This window comes from Mercenaria mercenaria, chromosome 5 (genome assembly GCF_021730395.1).
Source record: "Mercenaria mercenaria strain notata chromosome 5, MADL_Memer_1, whole genome shotgun sequence".
Taxonomy (NCBI): domain Eukaryota; kingdom Metazoa; phylum Mollusca; class Bivalvia; order Venerida; family Veneridae; genus Mercenaria; species Mercenaria mercenaria.
In genome coordinates, this window is record NC_069365.1 from 8,526,492 (window position 1) to 8,549,626 (window position 23,135).

Genomic DNA, 23,135 nt, shown 5'->3' on the forward strand with positions numbered 1-23,135 from the left:
GCAGGTGTTGTAAAAGTGTAGTAATAAAGGCTTTGTATCAGACCTTGTACAGATATTTTAATCTCAGAGAAGGTGAAAATGCAGATGAGAAAAGGGTACTGTTGTGTGCGTATACTGGTAAAGCAGCTTACAACATCAATGGTTCAACAATATCGACAGCTTTCCATCAAAAATTTAAGCAAAAGGAACAAACTTTAAATTGTGACAAGCTCAACACATTTAGGTCAAAGTATAGAAACCTTTCAGTTGTCATTATAGATGAGATATCAATGGTTGCAATTCAATGCTAAGTTTATTGACCAAAGACTTCAAGAACTGACTGGCACAAGAATACCTTTTGGTGGTAAAAGCATCATAGCTGTAGGTGACTTGTACCAGTTAAAGCCAGTTGCAGGATCTTGGATATTTCAAGACCTTACACATGATGCATCTGCTTTAGCAACTAATTTCTGGCAAGATCACTTTTCCATGTTTGAGTTGACTGAGATCATGCGACAAAGAATGACAATGAATTTGCAGAGCTGTTAAAACAGGTTACGTCACAATAAAATGACAGACCATGACAAAGAACAGATCCAACAATGTCAGGTTGATCCAAACTCGGTAACATACCCACAGAATGCACCCCATATATTTGCAGAAAATTGCTTTATGCAAGCATTTAATGACAAAATCATCAAAAACATTAATTCTCAAAAAGTTGAAATTTCTTGTCATGACTCAGTTGTAGGAGCAAACATACACAGGATAGACAAAATGATATTTTGAAAAGATTACCAAGAGATGCCTGTAGTACGATGGGTTTGCACTACTCTTTTATAGTAGTGGTTGGCATGATATATGACTTGACTGTTAATATTGATACAGAAGATGGCTAACTAATGGTGCCTCTTGTGTAGTTAAATATATAGAATACAAGCAAGCTGAAACAAATAGACCCAGTATTATATGGTAAACTTTGACAACAAACGAATAGGCAATGAAAGACGAAAAAAATATCACAATAGAGGTTTTTATCATCACTTAATTGATGACAGTTGGACTCCCATATTTGACATAGAGCCGAACATTTCCACTGAGACAAACACAATTCAGAGAATACAGTTTCCATTACAACCGTCTGCAGGTAAAACTGTTCACAGAGCTCAGGGAACCACTCTTGACCAAGTTGTTATAGATTTGTCACAACGTAAACCAAGAAAAATCCACATTCCATTATGTAGCTTTAAGCAGAGTGAGATCTATTAAAAATCTCCATATTTTGAACTTCAATGAACAGGCATTGTCTTTGGATGAACGTGTAGAAGTAGAAATGGAAGACTTTATTCTAAAGCAAATCTTCAACTCTGTTATGTCCCACTTGACACAGTCAATTCTGATCAACATTTAAAATAGTCTATAACAATTGTAGATCATTGCACAGACATTTTGAAGATGTAGCAGTAGAGCAGAATATCATGTCGACACATGTGAATTGGACTTGCTGAAACAAGATTAGTCCGAAGAGATGAAAATTCAGACTATTCAATAAATGGGTTTCAGCTAATAAGAAATGACCAAAACCAAACAAAACAGAACATCAGACCGTCTCATGGTTTAGCCTTGTATGTTAAAAATGATATCACAGTTTCTAAATGCCATTGCTATAGTACAACGAATTTTGAGTGGATAGTCGTAGATGTAAAACATATGCTAATGCAAATGCAAATTGTGATGCTGTACAAATCACCCGGTCTTTCTTTTCATAGTCTTGTTTTTAACTATTGAAAAACAGCTTTTGAGCACCTTGACTCAGATAAACCATTAGTTATCATGGAGATTTCAATATAGATTTTTTCACAAAATGACAGTCTGAAACGATTTATGATCGAAAGATTATGTTGCCAACAAATGATCATGAACCACAACCGATCACGGGTCAACAATAGATCTGGTATTTGCAATTTTAGTGGCAGTGTTGGAACTGAGAAACATACTGGTCAGATCACAAACTTGTTTACTTTTATACATAACAGTTTTTGCATTATCATTGGAACTAGTCACAAAACTGAATTAAAATCACTTAACAATTTCACCCTCCTGGTATGATGAATGCCAACCTCTCCATATAGAGGTTGGGATTCATAGTGGTTTAACTTTGTTTTAGGGTGGCCACTTGTTACATTTTTTTTGCAATATAATTATATGTCTTTGGTCTTATTATAAACATTTTGACAAAGTTTTCCATTTTTTTAAGTTTTAGATAATTTTTATTGCTGTTGTATTTGTCTTAAGTGTAAAACAGCTTTGATGTAATATCTAAGTTTTAAACATACTTGAAATGATAGCAGAGGAACTTTTAAGTTGTTGCATATAGCATAGTAAAGGTTATTATTATAGTAAAATGCATGTGTTTTATGTAATTACATTCTTTTGTATTTGAAAACGTGGTAGGAATTACTCACCTTTGTGTATTTAGTTACTACTTTTCATATGAAATACTAGATACAATCATAGAAATTTTGCTTAGCATGTGGTCGTGTTGATCAAATGTTTTCAGATTCTCGACACATCTTTGGCATCATGGGATGACCTCACATAAGCTCTTAATTTTGTACTTCTGCTTGTGAATCACATAACATTTTGCTAACAATTTTACATCTAAACTGGCTGAAAAAAAACATACTTTTTTCTTGTATAACTTAACAGTTAGCCCAATACCTGTTCTCCGATTTACCAGTCTAGTATGGTAAACCTGTCAACCTGAGTTGCTGAGATTCGTTCGTCTGAAATGGCTTTGAAATGTATAGTTTTGCCTTATTGAATTTCCAAATTTCTCTAAGAGGGTCCCGAACCCCACCTGTACTTTCACTCCAATTATGCAGACAAACAAGTAGGGTGTATGCCCACATTTTAACCTGATTTGCTCAGATTTTTTTGTCGGAGATGGCTTTAATGCACCATTTCATCTTGTATAATTTCACGGTGAGGACCCCGAACCCCTATCTCTATTTCTGCGCGGGTAATGTGTATATTTCAACCCGATTCTGTTGGATTTTTTTGGTCAAAAATGTGTTAAATTAAAATGCACCATTTTGTCTTTTATATTTTGAAAGTTTCCTGGGGAGGATCTCGAAAACCCATTTTTACCTGTATTCAAATTATGCAGTCGAATAGTGCATACTTTTTAACCTTATTTGCTCATACTTTTTTTAAGATGGCTTAAAATGCACAGCTTTGTCTTGTATAATTTCTAAATTTCTCACCCAACTCTCGACGTGTACTCCAATTATGCTGGCTAGTAGTTTGTACATTTTACTCTGATGTGCTCAGATTTTTGTCTAAATTGCTTAAAATGCACAGCTTTGTATTGTATAGTGTCAAAAATTTTCAAGGAGGACCACCCCAGATCTCAGCTTGTACTCCAATTTATTGCAGGCAAGTTGTATGTGTGTTTTGTTCAGATTTTTTTTATCTGAAATAACTTAAAATGCACCATTTTGACTTGTAGAATTCCAAATTTTTTCTCAGGATTGGCCCCTGTAACCATGCCTTAATATATGTCACAACTCCATTATGCTTTTTATAGTGAAGAAAAAATGTTCAAATTAATTAATGACTTGTACAGTCGTAGTTTGTACCTATGCCAATATATGCAACACTCTTTCCAGAAAAAATTCTGCCTCGGTGTTTTTTTCAGTTCCGGTTACGGCAATGATTTTAAATCTTTTTTGAGTACACTTCATTAATAATAATTTAGAATCATGTATATATCAAATTTTCTGTTGTCCCCTTTCATGTTTTGTTGTTAGTTATGTTTAATAGTTTTAAAAATGTTTTTGTTGTTAGTTGCTTTTATCATATTAAGACACTGACTTTATATTATTGCTCAAATGTTCATATTAATAACAGACAACCCAGCTGCAATAAGAATGAATAGGTGTATGGAAAAAATATAGATTTTAATCAGTCTGCTTCTGTTACAAAATTTCTTGGCTGCTGCACTTGTTTACGGTAGTTCTGCACATTTGATAAACTGGAAGTTATAGCATAACAACTAAAATGTAGAATAAAGCCTGGATCATTTATGAATTAATAGCATTCTGTGACTAAATTTATTTCAATGGCACTGTTACTATCTTTCTAAAGTTGAAATATGATATTAAAACATCTGAAACATTTAATAATTCAAAATTAAAATTAACATGAATGTGCGGTTCACTTTAATCATGGTCATATATCTCAAAAATAAGCACATGGACCTATACATTTTATTTCACCACATTATAGATCATATTTTTATAACAGAAGTTTCATTAAAATCTACATTGTAGAAAAATTTCTATTCGTGAAAATGTTATGAAAGTTAAGATTTTCCTGTAGACACCATTATGAAAAATTTGTTGGTCAATCCGAATGTGCAGAACTACCTTAGAAATATTATTATTGTCATAAAAACTTGTCATGCTGTCTTAGAACATACAATTAAATACATAATACAACTTTTGTCAAACAATGCTAATATTAAGTAAAATACTAACATTCAACAATGGTTTAGAACCTTCATTTTATAGAAACATAATGACAAGCCATCACAAAAACATTAAAAGTGAGATACACAAAAATTGTTGTTATTATTAAGTTAAATGTGTTTAACTGGTCATCTACAAACAGTAACTAGTATATGATAAAATTTAATGTCTTTGGTATGTAGCATCATGTAGTGGGCCCAACTAAACTCAGGTGAGCGATATAGGGCCATCATGGCCCTCTTGTTTAGGATTGGCGAAGTTTCTGAAAACTAAATTTTGCTTAAATACTAATTTGATGCAAATCATAAATGACTTTCAAAATTCAGACAGAGTGAAGGGAGGTAATCAGAAAATATTAATTAGATTAATTTCAACTGCATGAAATTCAGATCATTTCAAACCTGGAATTCAGCTGAAAACTCAGTGCTAGGGTAAGCTGTCACACTAATATAAATGACACCTGTCTGTAACAAAGTAACTGACCATGCCATCACAGTCTTAGCCCTGGCGGTAAGTTAAATTGCTGTAGCCCTGCTCATTCTGCATGACTGTTATAAGATGGGAACCAGTTTTAACCCTGCCCTCAAAGCAGAGTTAGTAGATTCCATTCGACATGAGTTACTTGTAACCCTAGTCCTTCAGTGAAAATACAAGGGCACACTGGCCATAGCTTTATCAGATCAAGTGGTTCCAACGTTGTTTGAGCGGTGAATTTTACGCCGATCAGATGGAGAAATATGGCCGATACTACAAATTTCCGGTATTGTAAGCATGATTTAAAGTAATTTCTACCCGTTAAATAACGAATCAAATGAAACCGATGGGTGCACCTGGAGCGCAAATGTGTCTATATTTTAGCACATGTGTCTATTTAGCTGAGGTTTGTGCCGTTTATTCAAACACTTCTGTACAGTCCGGCGGGGGAAGAAGATTTTTGACAGTTTTTGACAATATCGCCTCGAATATAGTGTTTATCGGAAGCAAGTAACTGTTAAAACACTTTTTATGTAAAGGACTACCTCTTAAAACAAAGCGTGTGTATTTTCATAGAATTATTCAGGGTTGTTTCTGAACAATCGCCCGTAAACCTAATGCAACGCCGTTTCGAGTGGGTCGCTATGCAACGCAATCAAGTGGATACCGTTCTGTGTCTTACTTGCGAAGTCTTATCCGTCTTAAAAACAGTCATTAAAGCCTAACAATGATTAAATTTAGTGACTTTTATATCATTATAATGATCCCGTCGTTTCTAATATCTTGTACTGATTATATTAATACATTTTAATGCTCGCTTAACATTTAACATATTTTTGCGGACTTGTCAAAAACATCAACACAAAAACATAAAGCAAGGGTGAACATCGAACAATATCATTAAGTAAGTAATAGTAATAGTTCGTAAAAAACAAGAACCAGTTCAAGGACATTTATCTCCTCCACGAATGGTACTGAACAGCATGCCAAAAGCGGGTGGACTCTTTATGAGGATTGTTCAAATATGAATGCATCTGAGCACATAAAATGTATCCTTGACAGATTTCAATGAAAATTTTAATTGATCCCCTGGAAGTATTCACCTTCAACAGATTTGCAAAATTTCAGTCTTCTAATCAAATCCTTGAAGCCTTTTTCGTAGTGTTTTCTAGGTATACTATGAAGACACTGGAATATTGCAGAACCGAGGTGTTTGCGCTGCACAAAGTTTCGACCAGAAAGGTATTTTTGCGCCTTGGGAACAAAAAGAAGTCACACGGGGCAGGGACAGGCGAATAAGGAGGGTGATGAAGGAAGCACAACAACCTTTTCCTGCTTCAGAAAGTCTTGTAAAATAGACGCCTTGTGCGATGACGCGTTTTCATGTAGCAATCTGACATTAGCCAAACCAGTTGCGGGTCTTCGAGTTTTGAAATATTTCTTTAGTTTTCGAAGAACTTTAGTCTTGTTAAACATCGAATTTACGGATTTGCATTTAGGTACAGCAACCTGAATGACAGGACCCCGAGTTGTGAAGAATATGGCATACATTACCTTCTTGACACTCATGGTCCGCTTTGCAATGCATGATCTTTTGCCAGACTTTGTTGCCCATACTTTGTTCTGAATCTTTCGTTCGGGCTCAAAAAAGTGAACCAATGTCTCGTCACCAGTGACAACATTTGCGAAAGATCGTGCATTGTAATTTGGAAACTGTTTAAGCAACAAGTTTGCGCATTGCACGTGTGCCTTTTTCTGCTCATCTGCCAACAGATGGGGAATCCATCTAGCACAGATCTTTCTCATTTTCAAATTACGTTTCAGAATTGTATGAGCTGCTCTTATGAGATGCCAACCATACTAGCTATTTGTCTAGCGGTGTATCTTGCATCAGTAGCAACTGTTTCTTTCACTCTAGCAACCATCTTGGCAGACGTTGCTGTTTTCGGTTGACGGCCATGTGGTTCATCTTCTGTTGAAACTAACCAACATTTAAATTTCTTAAACAAACGGATAACTGTCGAAAAATATATTTCATTATGCCCATAAACAGAACATATATCATCAAGAATGTCTTTACACCCTATGCCAAGAACACAACGGTTCTTAATACAGGACCGTACGGCGTACGCTGACCTTCTTCCAACAATTTTTGTATTAGTATACACGAGTAGGCAATGTTAGCGAGCGATAGACACAGCTAAAGTGAACGGATTTTAATAGGTGTGGTATCAATGTATAAATGAACAAATAAAATACAGACACCAATGAAAGAAAATAAACGGACTAGCAATACTAAGAGAGACGTGTTACACTTGTACTATTTAACTGTTTCCAACAAAACTGTTTTTTTCATTGGTGTCTGTATTTCATTTGTATTTTGATTTTTAAACGGCGACCGTAGAGTTTTATTACATCGTTTCTGTTTTATGGAGGACAAATAAAATCTTGCCTTTTCCCTGGCCAATTTTAACGGTCTTTGTGATTTATCTCTCTGAAAATAAATGAACGTTTCACCAGGAATATGAATGAAAATATATACAAACAACTGATCAATACTTTAATCATGGACCAAACATTATTTATTTTGTATGAACAGCTTAAATGCACAACAAATCAGTAATAAAATCGCAATGTATTGGTTTTAAGGGACTAAAAGTAACCAACTGTAACTATACTGATTTAAAGAGTTTGGCGTGCTGTTCAGTACCATTGGTGGAGGAGAAAAATATCCGTGAACTGGTTCTTATTTTTACGAACTAATACTATTATTTACTTAATGATATTGTTCGATGTTCATCCTTGCTTTATGTTTATGTGTTGATGTTTTTTGACAATGTCCGCAAAAATATGTTGAATGTTAAGCGAGCATAAAAATGTAAAAGTACAATATATTAGAAATGGCGGGATCAATATGATGATATAAAACTATCCAAATTAATTTATTCATTGTTAGGCTTTGAAAATAATGACTTTTTTCAAGACGGATAAGACTTCGCAAGTAAGACACAGAACGGTATCCACTTGATTGCGTTGCATAGCGACCCACTCGAAACGGCGTTGCATTAGGTTTTCGGCTGATTGTTCAGAAACAACCCTGAATAATTCTATGAAAATACATACACTTTGTTTTAAGAGGTAGCCCTTTACATAAAAAGTGTTTTAAAAGTTACTTGCTCCCGAAAAACACTAAATTTGAGGCGATATTGTCAAAAACTGTCAAAAATCTTCTTCCCCCGCCGGACTGTACAGAAGTGTTTGAATAAACGGCACAAATCTCAGCTAAATAGACACACGTGCTAAAATATAGACACATTTGTGCTCCAGGTGCACCCATCGTTTTCATTTGATTCGTTATTTAACGGGTAGAAATTCCTTTAAATCATATTTACAATTCCGGAAAATTGTAGTATCGGCCATATTTCTCCATCTGATCGGCGTAAAGTTCACCGTTCAAACAACGTTGGAACCACTTGATCTGATAAAGCTATGGCCAGTGTGAAGGGAGGTAACACATTTATTTAACATCCACAATTGCCTGTCTTGATTGAATAAAAACATTAAACTATATTGAATCTTAGCTAGATAGATAGATAACTTTTAATTCCTCCAATACTGAAGAGCACAACATATGTACATGAAACAAATAGGATCATATATGTACAGACACAGAACAACAAATACATTAAGACATGATATGACAATCACCATTAAGACCATTATAGAATGCTACATCACAATAAGATGTTTTACATACCATTAATGACCAAGTGACCTAACACGTATGTAAAAAGTGTCGAGTTAAAGTTATATTTTTGACATCAATACTTACATATGATATTTTGTTTCAGAAGACAAATAAACTAAGATCATATCAGACACATCTGGCGTAAGAACATTACAGGTATCCTATCACAGCTGCCTTTACATACTAGAGTCGATACAGTAATTTGATACTCTATATGATACAATATTACTTACAAAAACTGATACAATATTACTTACAAGCATACACAGCAATACATACAGTAATTATTCACTAGCCAACCTATCTGAGACTTGGAACGAAACCGAAAGTCAAGTCAAAATTTAATTGACCGAGAGATGTAATTTTATACTGTTTACACTGAGAAAAAAAAGAAAATAAAACAACAACAATGAACTAAGACTTTTACCAAAATCTTCACTCGAAACGAAAAAGTAAGAATATGGAAAAGTCTTTTACATAATTCTACTTACTGCATGTTCTTAAAATGTTTTTTTTTTTGTTCATATGGAGAACTAGCATTGTAAGAATACTAAATATTATACGACCTTTGATAGGTGATGAACAGTCGTTCGCACAATAAAGCAATCGTTAATACAGTTCCTTAAGCAACCATGTATAAAATCATTTATCAAATTTAAATGTCTATTTCATCATACGTAACAGGAGTTTGGCAGCATTATAATACTTTAAGCTGTACCCGTCTGATTCAGCGGACATTTTGATATAAAACCAGCATTGTTCCTTAGGACGCAATGAAAATGTTTGTGCAAATTTTGCGACACCTTGTTGCGTTATGACAGTATCCCAGAGTTCCAATTGAAAGGGGCTGTTCTTTGCACAGTAGCAAATTAAATGTACTGTGAGGTCTTCTGTTAGATATCCACACTTGTGACATTTCTGAGCAAACGGTCTAGAGAAGTATTTTCCAATTAAGTCCATAAGAAAGGTACACATAAACAATAACTTAGGATTCCTTTTAGCAATCAACCACAACATACACGGGCGTTCAAACATTATCAACCATTGGCAAGTAATATCAGAAATACTGTCCTGGATATGCGTTACTCGTTGAGCAGTTTCAAATCGTAATACAGCATTTTCAAAATAGTTTTCCAAGAGTATTTGGAAGGGAAACAAGATGATCTCATATATTCTTCCAGGAAACTCTCTAAACCATACTTTTGAAGAAGTCTGTATGCCTCTGGGATGAAACCGTGTCTTTGTGTATCAAAATTTACAAATCTTATCAATCTTTGCATGAAAATCTGTTTGGCTAAATACCTGCTCGGGAGATTGCACAGTAGACCGAGAAACTGGAGCTTTTTATAATCAACAGTAGTCTCAATAGGGTTCAAGTTTATGGCACTTAAGCAAAATTCAGTATTAGTATTTGGTCTAAGTCGTTGCATTGAATTCACACAAAATCTGTGAGCTCTCTCCAAAGATAACATGTCAGTTACTGAATATGTATTCCACAGTTCGCATCCATATAGAGCCTTTGGTAGAACGACTGAATTATATATGGTTCTTAAAGTAATAGGGTTTATGGATAGGGTATTAACTCCATCATTTGAAACACTTAAGTAGGTTCCTCTAATCTTCACACATGCCTGGTTAATAGATGTTTTTGATGACATGAATTTGTCGCATATAACACCGAGATGAGTATAGTGTTCAGCTTCTGGAATTTGTTCACTTCCGAGCATAAATCTTCTAGCTGTAACAGAATTAGTATTTTCGTTAAAGACAATAACTGCACACTTGCTGGCATTATAACAAAAGCGCCACCGTTTCGAATATCTGTCACATATACTCAACATTTCATCCAGTCCTTGCTTCGAGAAAGATATTAAAACCATGTCATCTGCCACTGTGGGTGAACAGACATTCATGCCATGTATACACATTCCATTACCACTGCTTTCGAGTTGTTGTATGAGTTCATCAATGAAGATTAAATAGAGCAGTGGCGAACTTTTTCCACCTTGAGGCGTGCCTTGTAACACTTGAAATTTGTTTGATAATAGACCATTGTATCTTACGCGGATGGATGCATTTTTGTAAAGTTCTTTAGGGTTGTATGGTCTATATTTAACTGTATTAATTTGTAAAATAGTCCCTCATGCCATACATTGTCAAATGCCTTCCTTCCATCAAGGTAACATACATAAAGCTGTGAAGAATTTTCTCTAGAAAAATAGACACATTCACGCAACACAAAAGAAGTCATCATGCAGCCTAATTTTTCTTGAAAGCCGCCTTGTTGTATACTTAATTGATCAGTTAACATGTCTTTACATCTTGACAAAAGCACCATTTCAAATACTTTCAGTATTACAGATGATAAAGTTATAGCACGATAGTTGTTCGGGTCATCTTTCCTCTTTTTACCTCCTTTATGTAATGTAATAATTATTCCTTTTTTTAAACTATCTGGAATGTATCCATGCCGCAGCATGTACGTAAAAACATTGGCTAAAATACCAGAAACTATACTATTTGCACATATCAGATATTCATATGTAACACCGTCTTCTCCACCTGCTTTACCAGTTGGTAACGTCTTAATTATATCCTCGACGACTTCCGGTAAGACACTTACGTGACGGTCTGTTCTTAAACGACTGAAAGTTTCATTCACGCTATCCATAACAGTTTCTTTCCATACCTCATCAAACGTTTCGGAATCCAAGGGAGAATATAGAGACTTAAAATAAATGCCCCACTGTTTTGTTTAACTCTTTTCGATCTCGAATAACTTCATTTTGAAATTTTATACCGGAACCCATTTTTGACCGAGATTTTCTTTTCCTCGAATTAATCATTTTCCAAAACTGTACCGAATCGACTTCAGCCGTTTTATCTAGTTCTTCATCCTGTAAGGCCAAGAAATTATAAACCTGACTTCTATGCATTTGTCTGAATATGCGCTTTGCAGTCTTATAATTAGCATAACTAATATTTGTTTCATCACGCGGCCTTCCTTCACGACACCATGCGTTACGTAAAGACACCATTTTCTTGTGATAGTTAGATAACTCTTCAGTCCAGTAAGGTTTCAGAAATGATTTAAACTTTTTAATTGGGAGAACAGCTTTTGCACTGTTCAATAATTTTACCGTGATTGTAGAAATTGCATTGTCAATTTCGCTCTTCCCTAAACATTGCCATTCAATGTTTGTCAATTCATTGTCGCACAGTAGCATATTCTGATACTGCTCCAAATCATTATAAGTTGCCCTTTTCCAATTAATGTTAACATAAGTATTTGAATTACTGCAAAAAATAGGCTCAATAAATAGCTGTATGGATAATAAAATAGGCCTGTGCCTCGAGACATTTAAACAATGGTCATCCACAATTTCGCAACTTAAAATCAAGTCTAACATTTCTACAGGTAAACAAATGTGATCAATCAATGATTTAAAGGGATTGTCATATGAAACATATGAATATCTAGCACCAATACATGAAGTCATAGTATTGACCGCTTTTAAGTCACAATCCAATAAAAAGTTTATCAAGAGCATATCCCCATTACTAAGGCAATCATTGTCACATTTTGAGTTAAATATGATGTCCAGCATTCAGTAATAGATGCATTTAAGTAGATCAAGAGTTATATGTGTACACTTCACACAAGTAAAATAAATTACATTATGTCATATAATCATTGTATGTCCTTGAAAGATTATGTTATATATAAGGCATTAAAAACAGTGATATCCTGTTTAAGTTGCTCAGGTTGGATTCTGGTTGTATTGTTGACATGTTCTGGTATATATATTGGATTGAAATAAAACATTTATGGGTAAGTGAACATTTGATGGATTTTCACAAAACTTTGTACAATATTGATCATGAGTTCAAGTTTCTTAAATTTAAAACAAAGTTTTCTTCATTTTAAATTCTCCTCTCACTTCATTTAGAGTGAAAAATCACTTTCAATTTGCAAGTGTATGATTTTACTCTTGGTTGTTTTTTACAGACTTGTCTCATATACTTTATATTTATCCTTTAGGGAAAATTGTTAGACAGAAATTATCCATTAGGATGAAACTGTCAGATTTTCATGGGACAGTTTAAATTAGTTTATGAGAAAAAGAAGGAGGGGTTGAAGTGATAAGGCTGACATTATCAGCATGTCATGTTGAGAACCTGCTGCTGTTCTAATGTTACATTATATAAGATAATGCTCAAATTGTGATCTTTTGCAGAAAATTGCTGTGAAATCAAATATGAATGCAGGGTTGAAACTTGGAAACATTGTCAGTAATCATATCATTACATTTTTCAAGTCATGATTCTGAAAACTGATATAGAAAAACTTTTTTTATATTTTGACTACTATTCATTTTCTGGAGATAAGGTTTTGTGGTTCTTTAGTGTGGAGATAATAAGTTGCAGACAATAAAGGAGTGTTGTATTAAAGTGGAGAGTTTCCCAGAGGTGGCATATTCTGAGAAATGCTTGGTTGCTCTAAGAAAATTATCGGTTGTGTAAGATTTTCCAGATGTTTTGTAAATATGATTTTTTTAGTAGTTTCAAGTCCATTTCCCATGATTACAAGTGCACTGTGAAATTATTTATGTTAACCTGTCTGGCGTTTGAAGTGAAGGAAGGATGAAAGAAGCATAACAACTGCTTGCTCCTTCTCTTTGACAGAATTATGGTGATGTAAATACTTGTTTATGGAGTAAAGAATAAAATTATCTTGAACCAAAGTTACTCTGTCATTAAAGAATACTTATAAAAATGTAAAAGAATCAGGGTAAATGAGCTGTCATCAGTAAGATATTCATCTTTTGAGAAAAAAGGCACATTAAAGAGAAGTGTTTTCAGTGTTTTATTTTTTTTCTGTCATTCAATGAAGTCTTGTCATTTTGTTTGCTTTTACTCTTCAGACTTTGAATAGTTCAGTTTATTGATGACAGCGTTCCTGTAACAAGCTATATTACAATCAGCCATGCTACCTGCCTTTCTCCTCTCCTCTTAGTTGTCTTGCTCACTTGCTATAGCTAGCTCCTCCTTGTCATTAAAATAATTAACTTTTTACTTGTTTCTGCATTCTATATATCTGACACAACCAGTCTTCTGGTGACAGAATTTTTCTAACAGAGATTTCTGACTATAGTTCTATGTGTTAAATATCACCTCATTGTTATTACATAAAGTTCCCTAAGTAATTCCTTACTTACTAATTTGTTCTCTATATCTGGTGACAGCTGATTTTCTTCCATACTAGTTACAAATGTATTTCGGTCAGTGTTACATTTCTTTCATTACTTTTTCTTGGTATTTCATGACCTAGCTAATGTCTTTCCTTACTTGTTGGCATTTCAGCCTGTGTATTAGTACACCTAGCTTGTTTTACTTGTTGGTATTTCAGTCTATGTTACATCTAGCTTATTCCTTTCCCTACAGTTGCTTGTATTTTATTATCTGTATCATCTGTCCTGGCTTCAGATCCCCTTTCCTTACTTGCTGATATTTTGGTCCATGTACACTATTAGTTCCTTTAGCTCATTTCCCCAACTTGTTCATACTTTTTTACCAGTATCAGCTGACCTAGCTGAGTTTCTTCCTTTCTTTCTAGTATTTGAGTCCCTGTACTAGTTCATCTAGCTCAGTTTCCTTACTTGTTTTTGGTATTTCAGTCTATGTATTAGCTCACTTAGCTGACTTTCCTTCCTTTCTCGACATTGGTATTTTATTCTCTACATGTATATCAGCTGACCTAGTCACTTAATCCCTTCCTTACTTCTTTATGTAGGTGTTGTGTTCTCCAAAATAGCTGACTTAGTGACTCCTTTACTTTGTTATTGATATTTTGATCTTTCAAGTCACTGAACTGACTGATTCTCTGTCATATAAATTTTGTTGTTGGTATTTTGTTCCATATATCAGCTGACCTACTAGTTTCTTTCTTGTTTACTCAGTCATGTTTAATTTAGATCCTGCTTATAAATTCTGTGAATTTGTTTGTGTGATTGTCTTTTACATTTGAAAAACAAATGTAATGAAGTATTAGTGGTCAGGAAGAGTGTTTGTGTTTGTGGTACAAGAAGTTTAAATGAATTATCTCTCAGTAATGCTTAATAACACTTTGCTCAGCCACCCAAAATGACCAGACAATATATCAGCCGAGCTGGTCTTGATTTTACTGATAGTTGTGAAAGTCAGAGGTCAGACAAAAATGATATATACAATGGTATGTAATTGAGAAAGTTGCAAAAATAGATAATTTTCGATGTTGTTGAATAGATCATCTTCAACGTGTAAAATGGTGCCAGACTGACAGAAGTGTTGCTGTCTGATTTTTCTCTCGATTTCCAGAATTTGGCACAAAGTTGTACTCTTCTTGCTATAGAGCCCTCTTTCATTTCATAAATATATAGATATTTACATTACAAATATTTTCATTTGTGGAATGTGATTCAAACCATAAGGCTGAAGTACATTTTCAGCAAATTATTTCATCAAGGAAGTTTTTTTTTCAGGAGTAAAGCATATCTTGATATATATAACAAGATGTATCTACGTGATTTTTAGACTTGGGTCACTGTTTGAAAAGAAAGTTGGACATTTCGTTTATTGTTCAAAGGTGAATAAAAGGAAAAATGGCCTTATGAATAATATATCTGAAAGCGTCATCAGGGATGTAACATTCATTGAACATTCATGTTTTATTGCTGTGGACATGCTTTTAATGTGTTATGTTGTGTTGTTTAAGGTACCTGGTTCACCACACGTATGCGGCTAACACATTTAACAACACAAAGATGGAGGACATTGGTGACGCGTTCCATTCGATGAACCATGCGGAACGCATGATGAAAAAGATGGAAGAATATGTGAGAAAACATTCTCTGTGTGATGTTGTATTAGTTGCCGGGCAACGACGTATTCCTGCTCACAGACTAGTGCTCAGTGCTGCATCGGACTACTTTGCAGCAATGTTTACAAATGATGTGCGTGAAGCGTCAATGGAAGAAGTGAAAATAAAAGAAGTAGATCCTGATGCATTAGCTGCTGTTGTTAACTTTGCTTACACAGGTGAGGTTTATATATATTTCACATTCTAAAGAAATGTTTTTCTGTTTAGTCTGTGGACGACAGATGAACTTTAAAATCTGTATTTTGATCAGACTGAGTAGTTTATTTTGTTATAAGAAACATGTAAATAGTGGCATACTTCGCTTATACAGGTGAACTAAGCAGCAAATTTCTATTTTTCTAATGTAGCCCTAAACCAAACTCTGGCAGTCTTTACTCTGTGAGAGTGTTTTTGGCTGATAAAACTAGTATCAGTCAGTTTTCTGGCAGTTGATAATACCAAGTTCCATTTCACCTTGCTGGCAGCTAACACTGTCTGTAACTAAATCACTGCTGTTTGACACATCACTTCACCTTTCAGTTCGTCCGTAAACTGTCATATTTGTACTTTTGTTCAGTTATTCATTATTTTGAAATTTTTTGTCAGTGAAGTTAATTTATTGCAAAAAAAGGAAAAGAAAACATAGGAAGTTGTTAGGTAGAAATTGATTTGGCTGAATCACTTTGCAGTTACTAAGGACTGTCCTATTCTAAATATGCAATAAGGGATGGGTGTTTTGTTACTTTAGGGGCTCACATTACATCCTTAGTGAACAAATGCGGTATATGTACGTGCACAAATATATTGTAAGTCTAGGTATTTGTAAATAAGATTTAAGTAAGGGTGTGTTCACAAGTGGCAATATGAAAAAGTATATTTGGGCACCTTACAAGTAGAATAGATAACTTTATTATGAGAAAATGGTTTTGCAAAGGGTATTGGATGTATACTCTGTCTTGGAGCAGTATTTCTTTGTACAAAATTTGATTTTAATATTTGATGAAGTGCCCTATTTGTTGGTGGTACAATGACGCAAGTGCGTTAACAGGTGTTGATGAGGGGAAACTTTAATAATGTTACCAGTTGTATATAGAGTAATTTTACCAGCTTTTCTCTCGAAATTGGTTCAGAACGCTTTATTGGTTACAAAATATTTTTGTTAGGAGAGAATAGAATATTTCTAGAAGTTGTTTTGATACAAATTAAAGGGGATTTGTTTGATAATGAGTTATTTGCAGGCTGATGGGGACACAGCATTCCATTTTTTTGCCGTCAAAAATTTTTTTTTGGGGGGGGGGGGGGGGGGGGTTAGTGTTTGAAATTAAGCTAAAATGCAGTTCAAATTTAAAGAATGATGATATATTAGACATTTTGATTAATGAATTTGTACTTGTGCATTTTTGCTTTTCCTCCATGAAAAGCCATATTGTAACATTTTTCACTGCTTTATGATGAATAAGTCTGCTGCAAAATGAAACTGTATGATTGTGTAAGTCAACTGCTGTACTTTTAAATTAGAGGTAATTGTACAGTGCATACATGCTTGGAGTAATGTCTACTGCACCTTAAAGCTAATTGTGGCATTTTGCCATGCATTATGGAATAGGTTTCTGTTGTACCCTGTATTTGGACATTTTCACTGAGTTATCATGTATTTGTCCCTTCCTGAACGTTTTAGTTAATTGGAGTATATTTTATTGCATTGTCATGAGTAAGTCCAAGAAATTCAGGGCTTTATTATTTACGGCATTATGATAAATAGGTATGTCCCAATAATATCAAAATAATTTAGGAATTTTTCACTACATCCTGGTGAATATATCTATCCCTTTAACTTCCAGGTATTTGGGGCATTTTCAATTAATTGTGAGACACTAGTTTAGGGACATTTTATTACATTATGATGAAATAGTGTCTGTCCCAAGTGTATAGTGGACGCAACTTGACCCCGATGGTTGACCTTTGTATAATAATACATAATGAGGCATAACCTATTATTGAAAAGGTGTGTACGTAAAACGCTGTATACAAACTCATCCCATTTAAATATACACAGCCTACCTAACCACCCCTTATTTCTACAATGAAATAATCGATATGAATAATCAGCCTAAGGTCAACCATCGCGCTCAAGTTGCGACTACTATAAGATGCTTAGGACATTTTCACTACAATACATGCAGAATGAATACCATAGATACCTGTGCATAATGCGCATTTGTGTAGAATATGCACCCCCAATTTTTTGGTCAATTTTATAGCAGATTGAAAACGAAAGTAGGGTTTACTTTGATATCAGTAATAAAGATGTGATCAAAAAGATCGGTAATTATCAGCAATTAGTGGCTTGTCAGTTTTGTTGCTCACAGTTTGATCTCTGTGTATAATACAGACCCACGATTTGGGGGGTGGTCCCTGGGATCAAAAAAATTGTACATTAAACTGCCTGGTTTTCTAAATGAATCTGTTTTTGTTGTTCCACATTCTCATCCACATCAAGAGCATTAAACAATTCAGTGAAAGCTCTAGTTGCCTCAGACATGTCCTATATCAATAATGGTACTTTAAAATAGTGGAACACATTTTCTCCTCTGTTAGCTCTTGTTTATTTTCAGAATATCCAAGCATTGTTTTTTCATGAAAATGAGCCTTATGTATAATGTTCAAGCAGACAGTTTGCAGTTCAAATGGGGAATATTAATTTTTTTAATTAGATACTTTTAATGAACTAATGATATTCCTTTGTAATGTGCACTGTGTATAAAGGAGTCTTGGGAATATTTAAGGTTTTTCTGTTGTGTATCTGAACATTATATTGCAATAACTAGATGGAAAATGTAAATAGTAATAGTTAAGGAGTACATGGTTTATTCCCAAATGGTCATATTTATTTCATGTCATCAGCAAACTTGTATGCATCATGCATTTTTCATGAGTTTGACTAGAAGAGAAAAAAAAGTGGCCACTAAACAATGGAATAACAGACTTTCAATTAATTTAAAAGAGATCAATACTCAATAGTGGGACAATAGACTTCATTCAGATGTGAATCACGTGTACCAGCTCTTGCCTGGTAGCTGTCTGGATCTGTGACATGAGGGTTTTGTACTAGGATATTAAATAATAGGTTTACTGTCAATTATGAAATGAAATGCAGTACCTGAAAATAGAAAAAATGAAATAATTACAAAAAGCTTTTCCACTGATGGCCCATGTCTTGAATTGATCAAATAGAATATGATATGTTTTAGTGGCATGACTGACATTTAATTTCAATTAACAATCATCATCAAAAGGTTTTCATTACTGTTTCCATTAACAGTTGAAAACTGAACACCTTGTGCTTGATGTTTTATGCATTTTAATTTTCTCATCAAGGTAAGAGCAGTGCTGATAAAGCAAAATTTAACACAACAGTCAAACTTGTGAAAGAACACCATTTTTGATTAAAAAACTAGAGGTATCACAACTAAGACCCACATATAAGACACACATATAAGTCACTGGTCCATAGTTTGTGCAATTGACCTGTTGTGTATAATAGATTATCATACTTCCTGAAAACTGAGAAAAAAAGCTTTAAAATTTGTTCCTGATGTCAGGTTACAAAACACCTAATTGAATGGCTGACCAGCCAGTAGTCAAAATTGCTAGCCCTCAGTCTGACCAAGGGTTAATAGTTTTGGTTATTGACCAGCACGTCCTTCTGTAAACCAATCAGTAGTAAAAACTATTAGCTGTTACTGCCAATTTCAGAATAGCTCGCCATTTCAGTGTTTGCATCATACACTTGTAGTCACTGACTGATACCGATTTTCTTATCGTGAGTGGCTAATTTTGTAACCGTCATTTACATTAACTCCGCCCAAGTCGCGAGTCAAGTTATTTGGGTTTTCCCATTAATTTGTCTTAACACATAAATTGTCAGTCATACAATGTAATATTTATGGTTTTTAAAACTTGATGATATTACAGTTTAAGCCGTATCTCAGAATCAGTTTCAAATCAAACATTTTTTACAATCTGTGACTGATTACAATTACGTAAAACTGTCCCGATTAGTGTCGCATTACCTAAAAGTACTTAATTTTTCTGTCACCGATGATAACAATCATTAATCCATTATAGCCTCACTACAAAATGCAAATTAAGTCAGCGCATAAAGTTTATACATGTAAAATTACACATGTGTTTTTACCACTTGGTCAGAGATCTAAGTTTACAATATAAAATCATAGCCCGATTGGCATCACTTTTTATGTCAAAAAAGTAAAATATTTAATTTAAACATAAACTCCCTGTTTAAATACGTTACTTAAGCTATAAAGGCAATAAACAGTTCTGTGAGATTATGATTCTACCAAATATTGGCTTGAATTAACTGAAATATAGCCGTGGTACATGGGAAGAACCTCTGCAAGAAACGTCCAAATTTCTCAGATAAAGAGATATGATCGGTAGCAAAGCTCGAACCCATGCCCTCCCCACCCACCCAATTGACCAAATCAGAGATTACAGTGATTTCAAGTTAGCGACTAACCACTTGACTACGGGGATAGTCACATGATGGATGGATACTACAATTCCTTCTTAGAAATCACACGGGCACATTATTGAAATTTAAAGCAGAAGTCGCATTGACTTAGGGCGCGAGTTAAACTAACAGCTTATTTTACATCTATTTTTCTTTTTGACTAAAATGTTCATGAAAACACATACTACATGGTTTCTGTATGCAGTAAAAATTTTAAACGGATTTCTATGAAAACTGTATAATTTTGATATGGAAGACTTTTCCAACGAAATTTCAATCGATGACAATCCTTTGTTTTAATTTTTACACATCACGCGTATATATACAGAACTTAAGTGTCTCAAAAGTGGACTTGTTTGAGAAAAATATCGTTAAAAGTATTCTATCTTTAATTTCATTTAAAATTGTGATAGTAAAATTTTGAATTGAAAAAGACTTTATTCACCGTTAATTCCCTGTCAAAAATACTAGAATTTTAAAAACGACCGTACCATTTGAAAATATGCAGTTAATCAGAGTCACATGTGCTTTTGAAAGTTTAAAATCATAACTATAGTTTTTCCTATCATATCTTGTCCAACTTCGACAATTCAAGGCTTGGCGTCGAACTTGAAAAATCGACTACATGTAGCATTTAGACACCAGACCCAGATAGACGCATAATTATACTAGTAGTGACCTCATCACATTGGGATTTTTTCCCACATTCGGATTACATCTCTTCATATGTAGCTTTTTTACCATGTAGGAAAGGAAATACGTATTAGTTTTAAAAAAATAATTGAGCCGCACCATGAGAAAACCAAAAAAAGTGCGTTTGCGACCAGCATGAATCCAGATAACCTGCGCAAACGGGGCACTCTGCTCATGATTCTTACTGTTCGCTAATAGTTACTCTAATTGCAATTGGCGTTGAAAGCAAACAGTATAGATCCTGACCAGACTACAGACGCACTATGTTGGTATTCTCGTGTCGCGGCTCATATTTTTTGTGTAAGTAAATGTGTCCGTTGTCATTTTTAACAATGAGATTTAATAATGAAAAGGTTCTTCCCTGACATTTTTAAATTTTACGGATTGTATATATTTCAATATAAATTAACGGATATCTAAGCTTGTGAAATGTAATATTTAAATTTTCTACGTCGGTGTTTTTTGGGAGTGACTGATGAGCCCTGTTAGGCTAAGTTTCGTAATTGTATATTCAAAACAGTCTTGATTTGCTGGGCCTTTTTTGTGTTTCATGGTTCTCAACAACATGTATTAAAAAAGAACATATTATATTTTTCCAGAATACTTGCACAAAAATGAACTTCCTTTTTAAAAACTATACTGTTATCTTCGTTCAAATTAATTAGATATTGAAATTTATCATCTAAACTAACTTTAGAGCCCTTTAGAAACACTAAAGGGTCCCCGGACCCCCCACAGTCACCACTCTTGCGAGTTGGCTCGACTTTCACTCACCTTTATGAAACAAAGGGAATCTTTCCTACCATTAGCAATTTATTTAAAGGTACTCTTTATGGGTTGGATATTGAAAGTATTCTTAAAAACCAGGTGGTTGAAAGAATCAGTCAAAAAATTTACCTTGCTAATTGCAACCTGTTTTGAAAGTAAACAGTTCGATTGTAAAAGGTAAACCTGCACATTATCAAAGTTTAAAATTAAAGTCATTTTTACAAATTTTGAAGTGTCTTTTTAAAAGAACTGGGAAAACAAATGATGAATTGTTTATGTTGGACTATATAAGGAGAGTTGTCAATTCTACAATTTCGAACTTGAACTGTGCTTATCATTATTATACATTTGGAATGAACATTAAAATGTTACACATGATTAGTTTAAAAGACACTAGACTAGTTTTTAAAGACAAAAATTTTTAAAAAAACTTTGTTTTTTGAAAAAGTGACACGCTACAGGTATAATTGTAAAGAAAAAATGTTAAAGATAATACACAATACGAACTGTCCCTATCAATACACACGGGGTACCCTCCGAATGTTTTTGGTTTGAAAGAATCGAACTAAGAAATAATAAGTTTGTTGATTTTTTTTAGAGTACATCAGTGTCAATCCTCAGACAGTTCAAAATTTTAATTTAAAAAATTTTAAGTGTATATGCTGTGGCGTGTCATGCACAGTATGTATCATTATGCGGGATTATTTGAAATAAATTCCCGCAATTTTTTACTTTTGTCCCAAACCCGGGAGAAAAAAAAAACATTGCTCCAACCAACCCTTTACATCTTTTTTTTTTTGTACTTTTTAAACCACTGCGATCAATAAAATACACTTTTGGGCGAGCAAACTACACCATGACCCCTCCACTGATAACTAAGTGACAGCTCGTCATTTACACAGTTTTGAGTAAACGCCCATTCGGCGAGTTTTTTCTGAAATTGGCAGAAGTTTACGTCTGAAAAAAAAAATATAGTACATTTGGACCGTATGGGTAAGAAAAATACAGCTTTACGTCTCCTTTGTCATTTTTAATTTGTTTGAGAACAATGTATCAGACTGAAAGCTATTGAAAGCACCCTTTGTACATCATCTTTCATCAATTGACCCTTTAAAAAAAAAAATTGCTTTAAAAAATTTCGTTTAAAAAATGAAAATAATCCAATTTTTTTTGTTTAAATGTTATTTCATAACTTGAATAAAAATTTTTTCACCGAAATCTTGCATACTTTTTTCACATAACTGAATAGTCCTAGAAGTTTTATCTGTCACTGGCTTCATTTTTCCCCAAGTAGGACAAAATTTTTTTTGGATAAATATTCCCTTTTTCAGCATAAAAAAAAAGTATGAAATTAACCCTTTATTAATTGAGGACCCAGTATTAATTTTTTCAACTGAAGTGATATCAATGCAAACCATCCTAATATTTTACAAAAAAAGAAAAAAGGGAAAACTCCGGGTCCCAACACGACAAAAACGAAAAGTGCGGGCTCGGTTTGATTGACCTGTT

The 23,135-nt window shown here is 33.9% G+C and overlaps 1 protein-coding gene across 8 annotated transcripts in view; it reads left to right on the top strand.

Moving 5' to 3' along the window:
* The window catches only part of LOC123556384 (kelch-like protein 5), a 140,709-nt gene that overhangs the window by 86,274 nt on the left and 31,300 nt on the right, over nucleotides 1–23,135 (top strand). For 7 of the 8 annotated variants that reach the window (XM_053542608.1, XM_053542606.1, XM_053542611.1 and 4 more), the window contains one exon: nucleotides 15,488–15,810. In XM_053542608.1, coding sequence (XP_053398583.1) covers nucleotides 15,488–15,810 — 323 coding nt within the window. Of the gene's footprint in view, nucleotides 1–12,361; nucleotides 12,566–15,487; nucleotides 15,811–23,135 lie in introns of those variants that run through there. The other variant, XM_053542612.1, reaches the window with a different exon arrangement.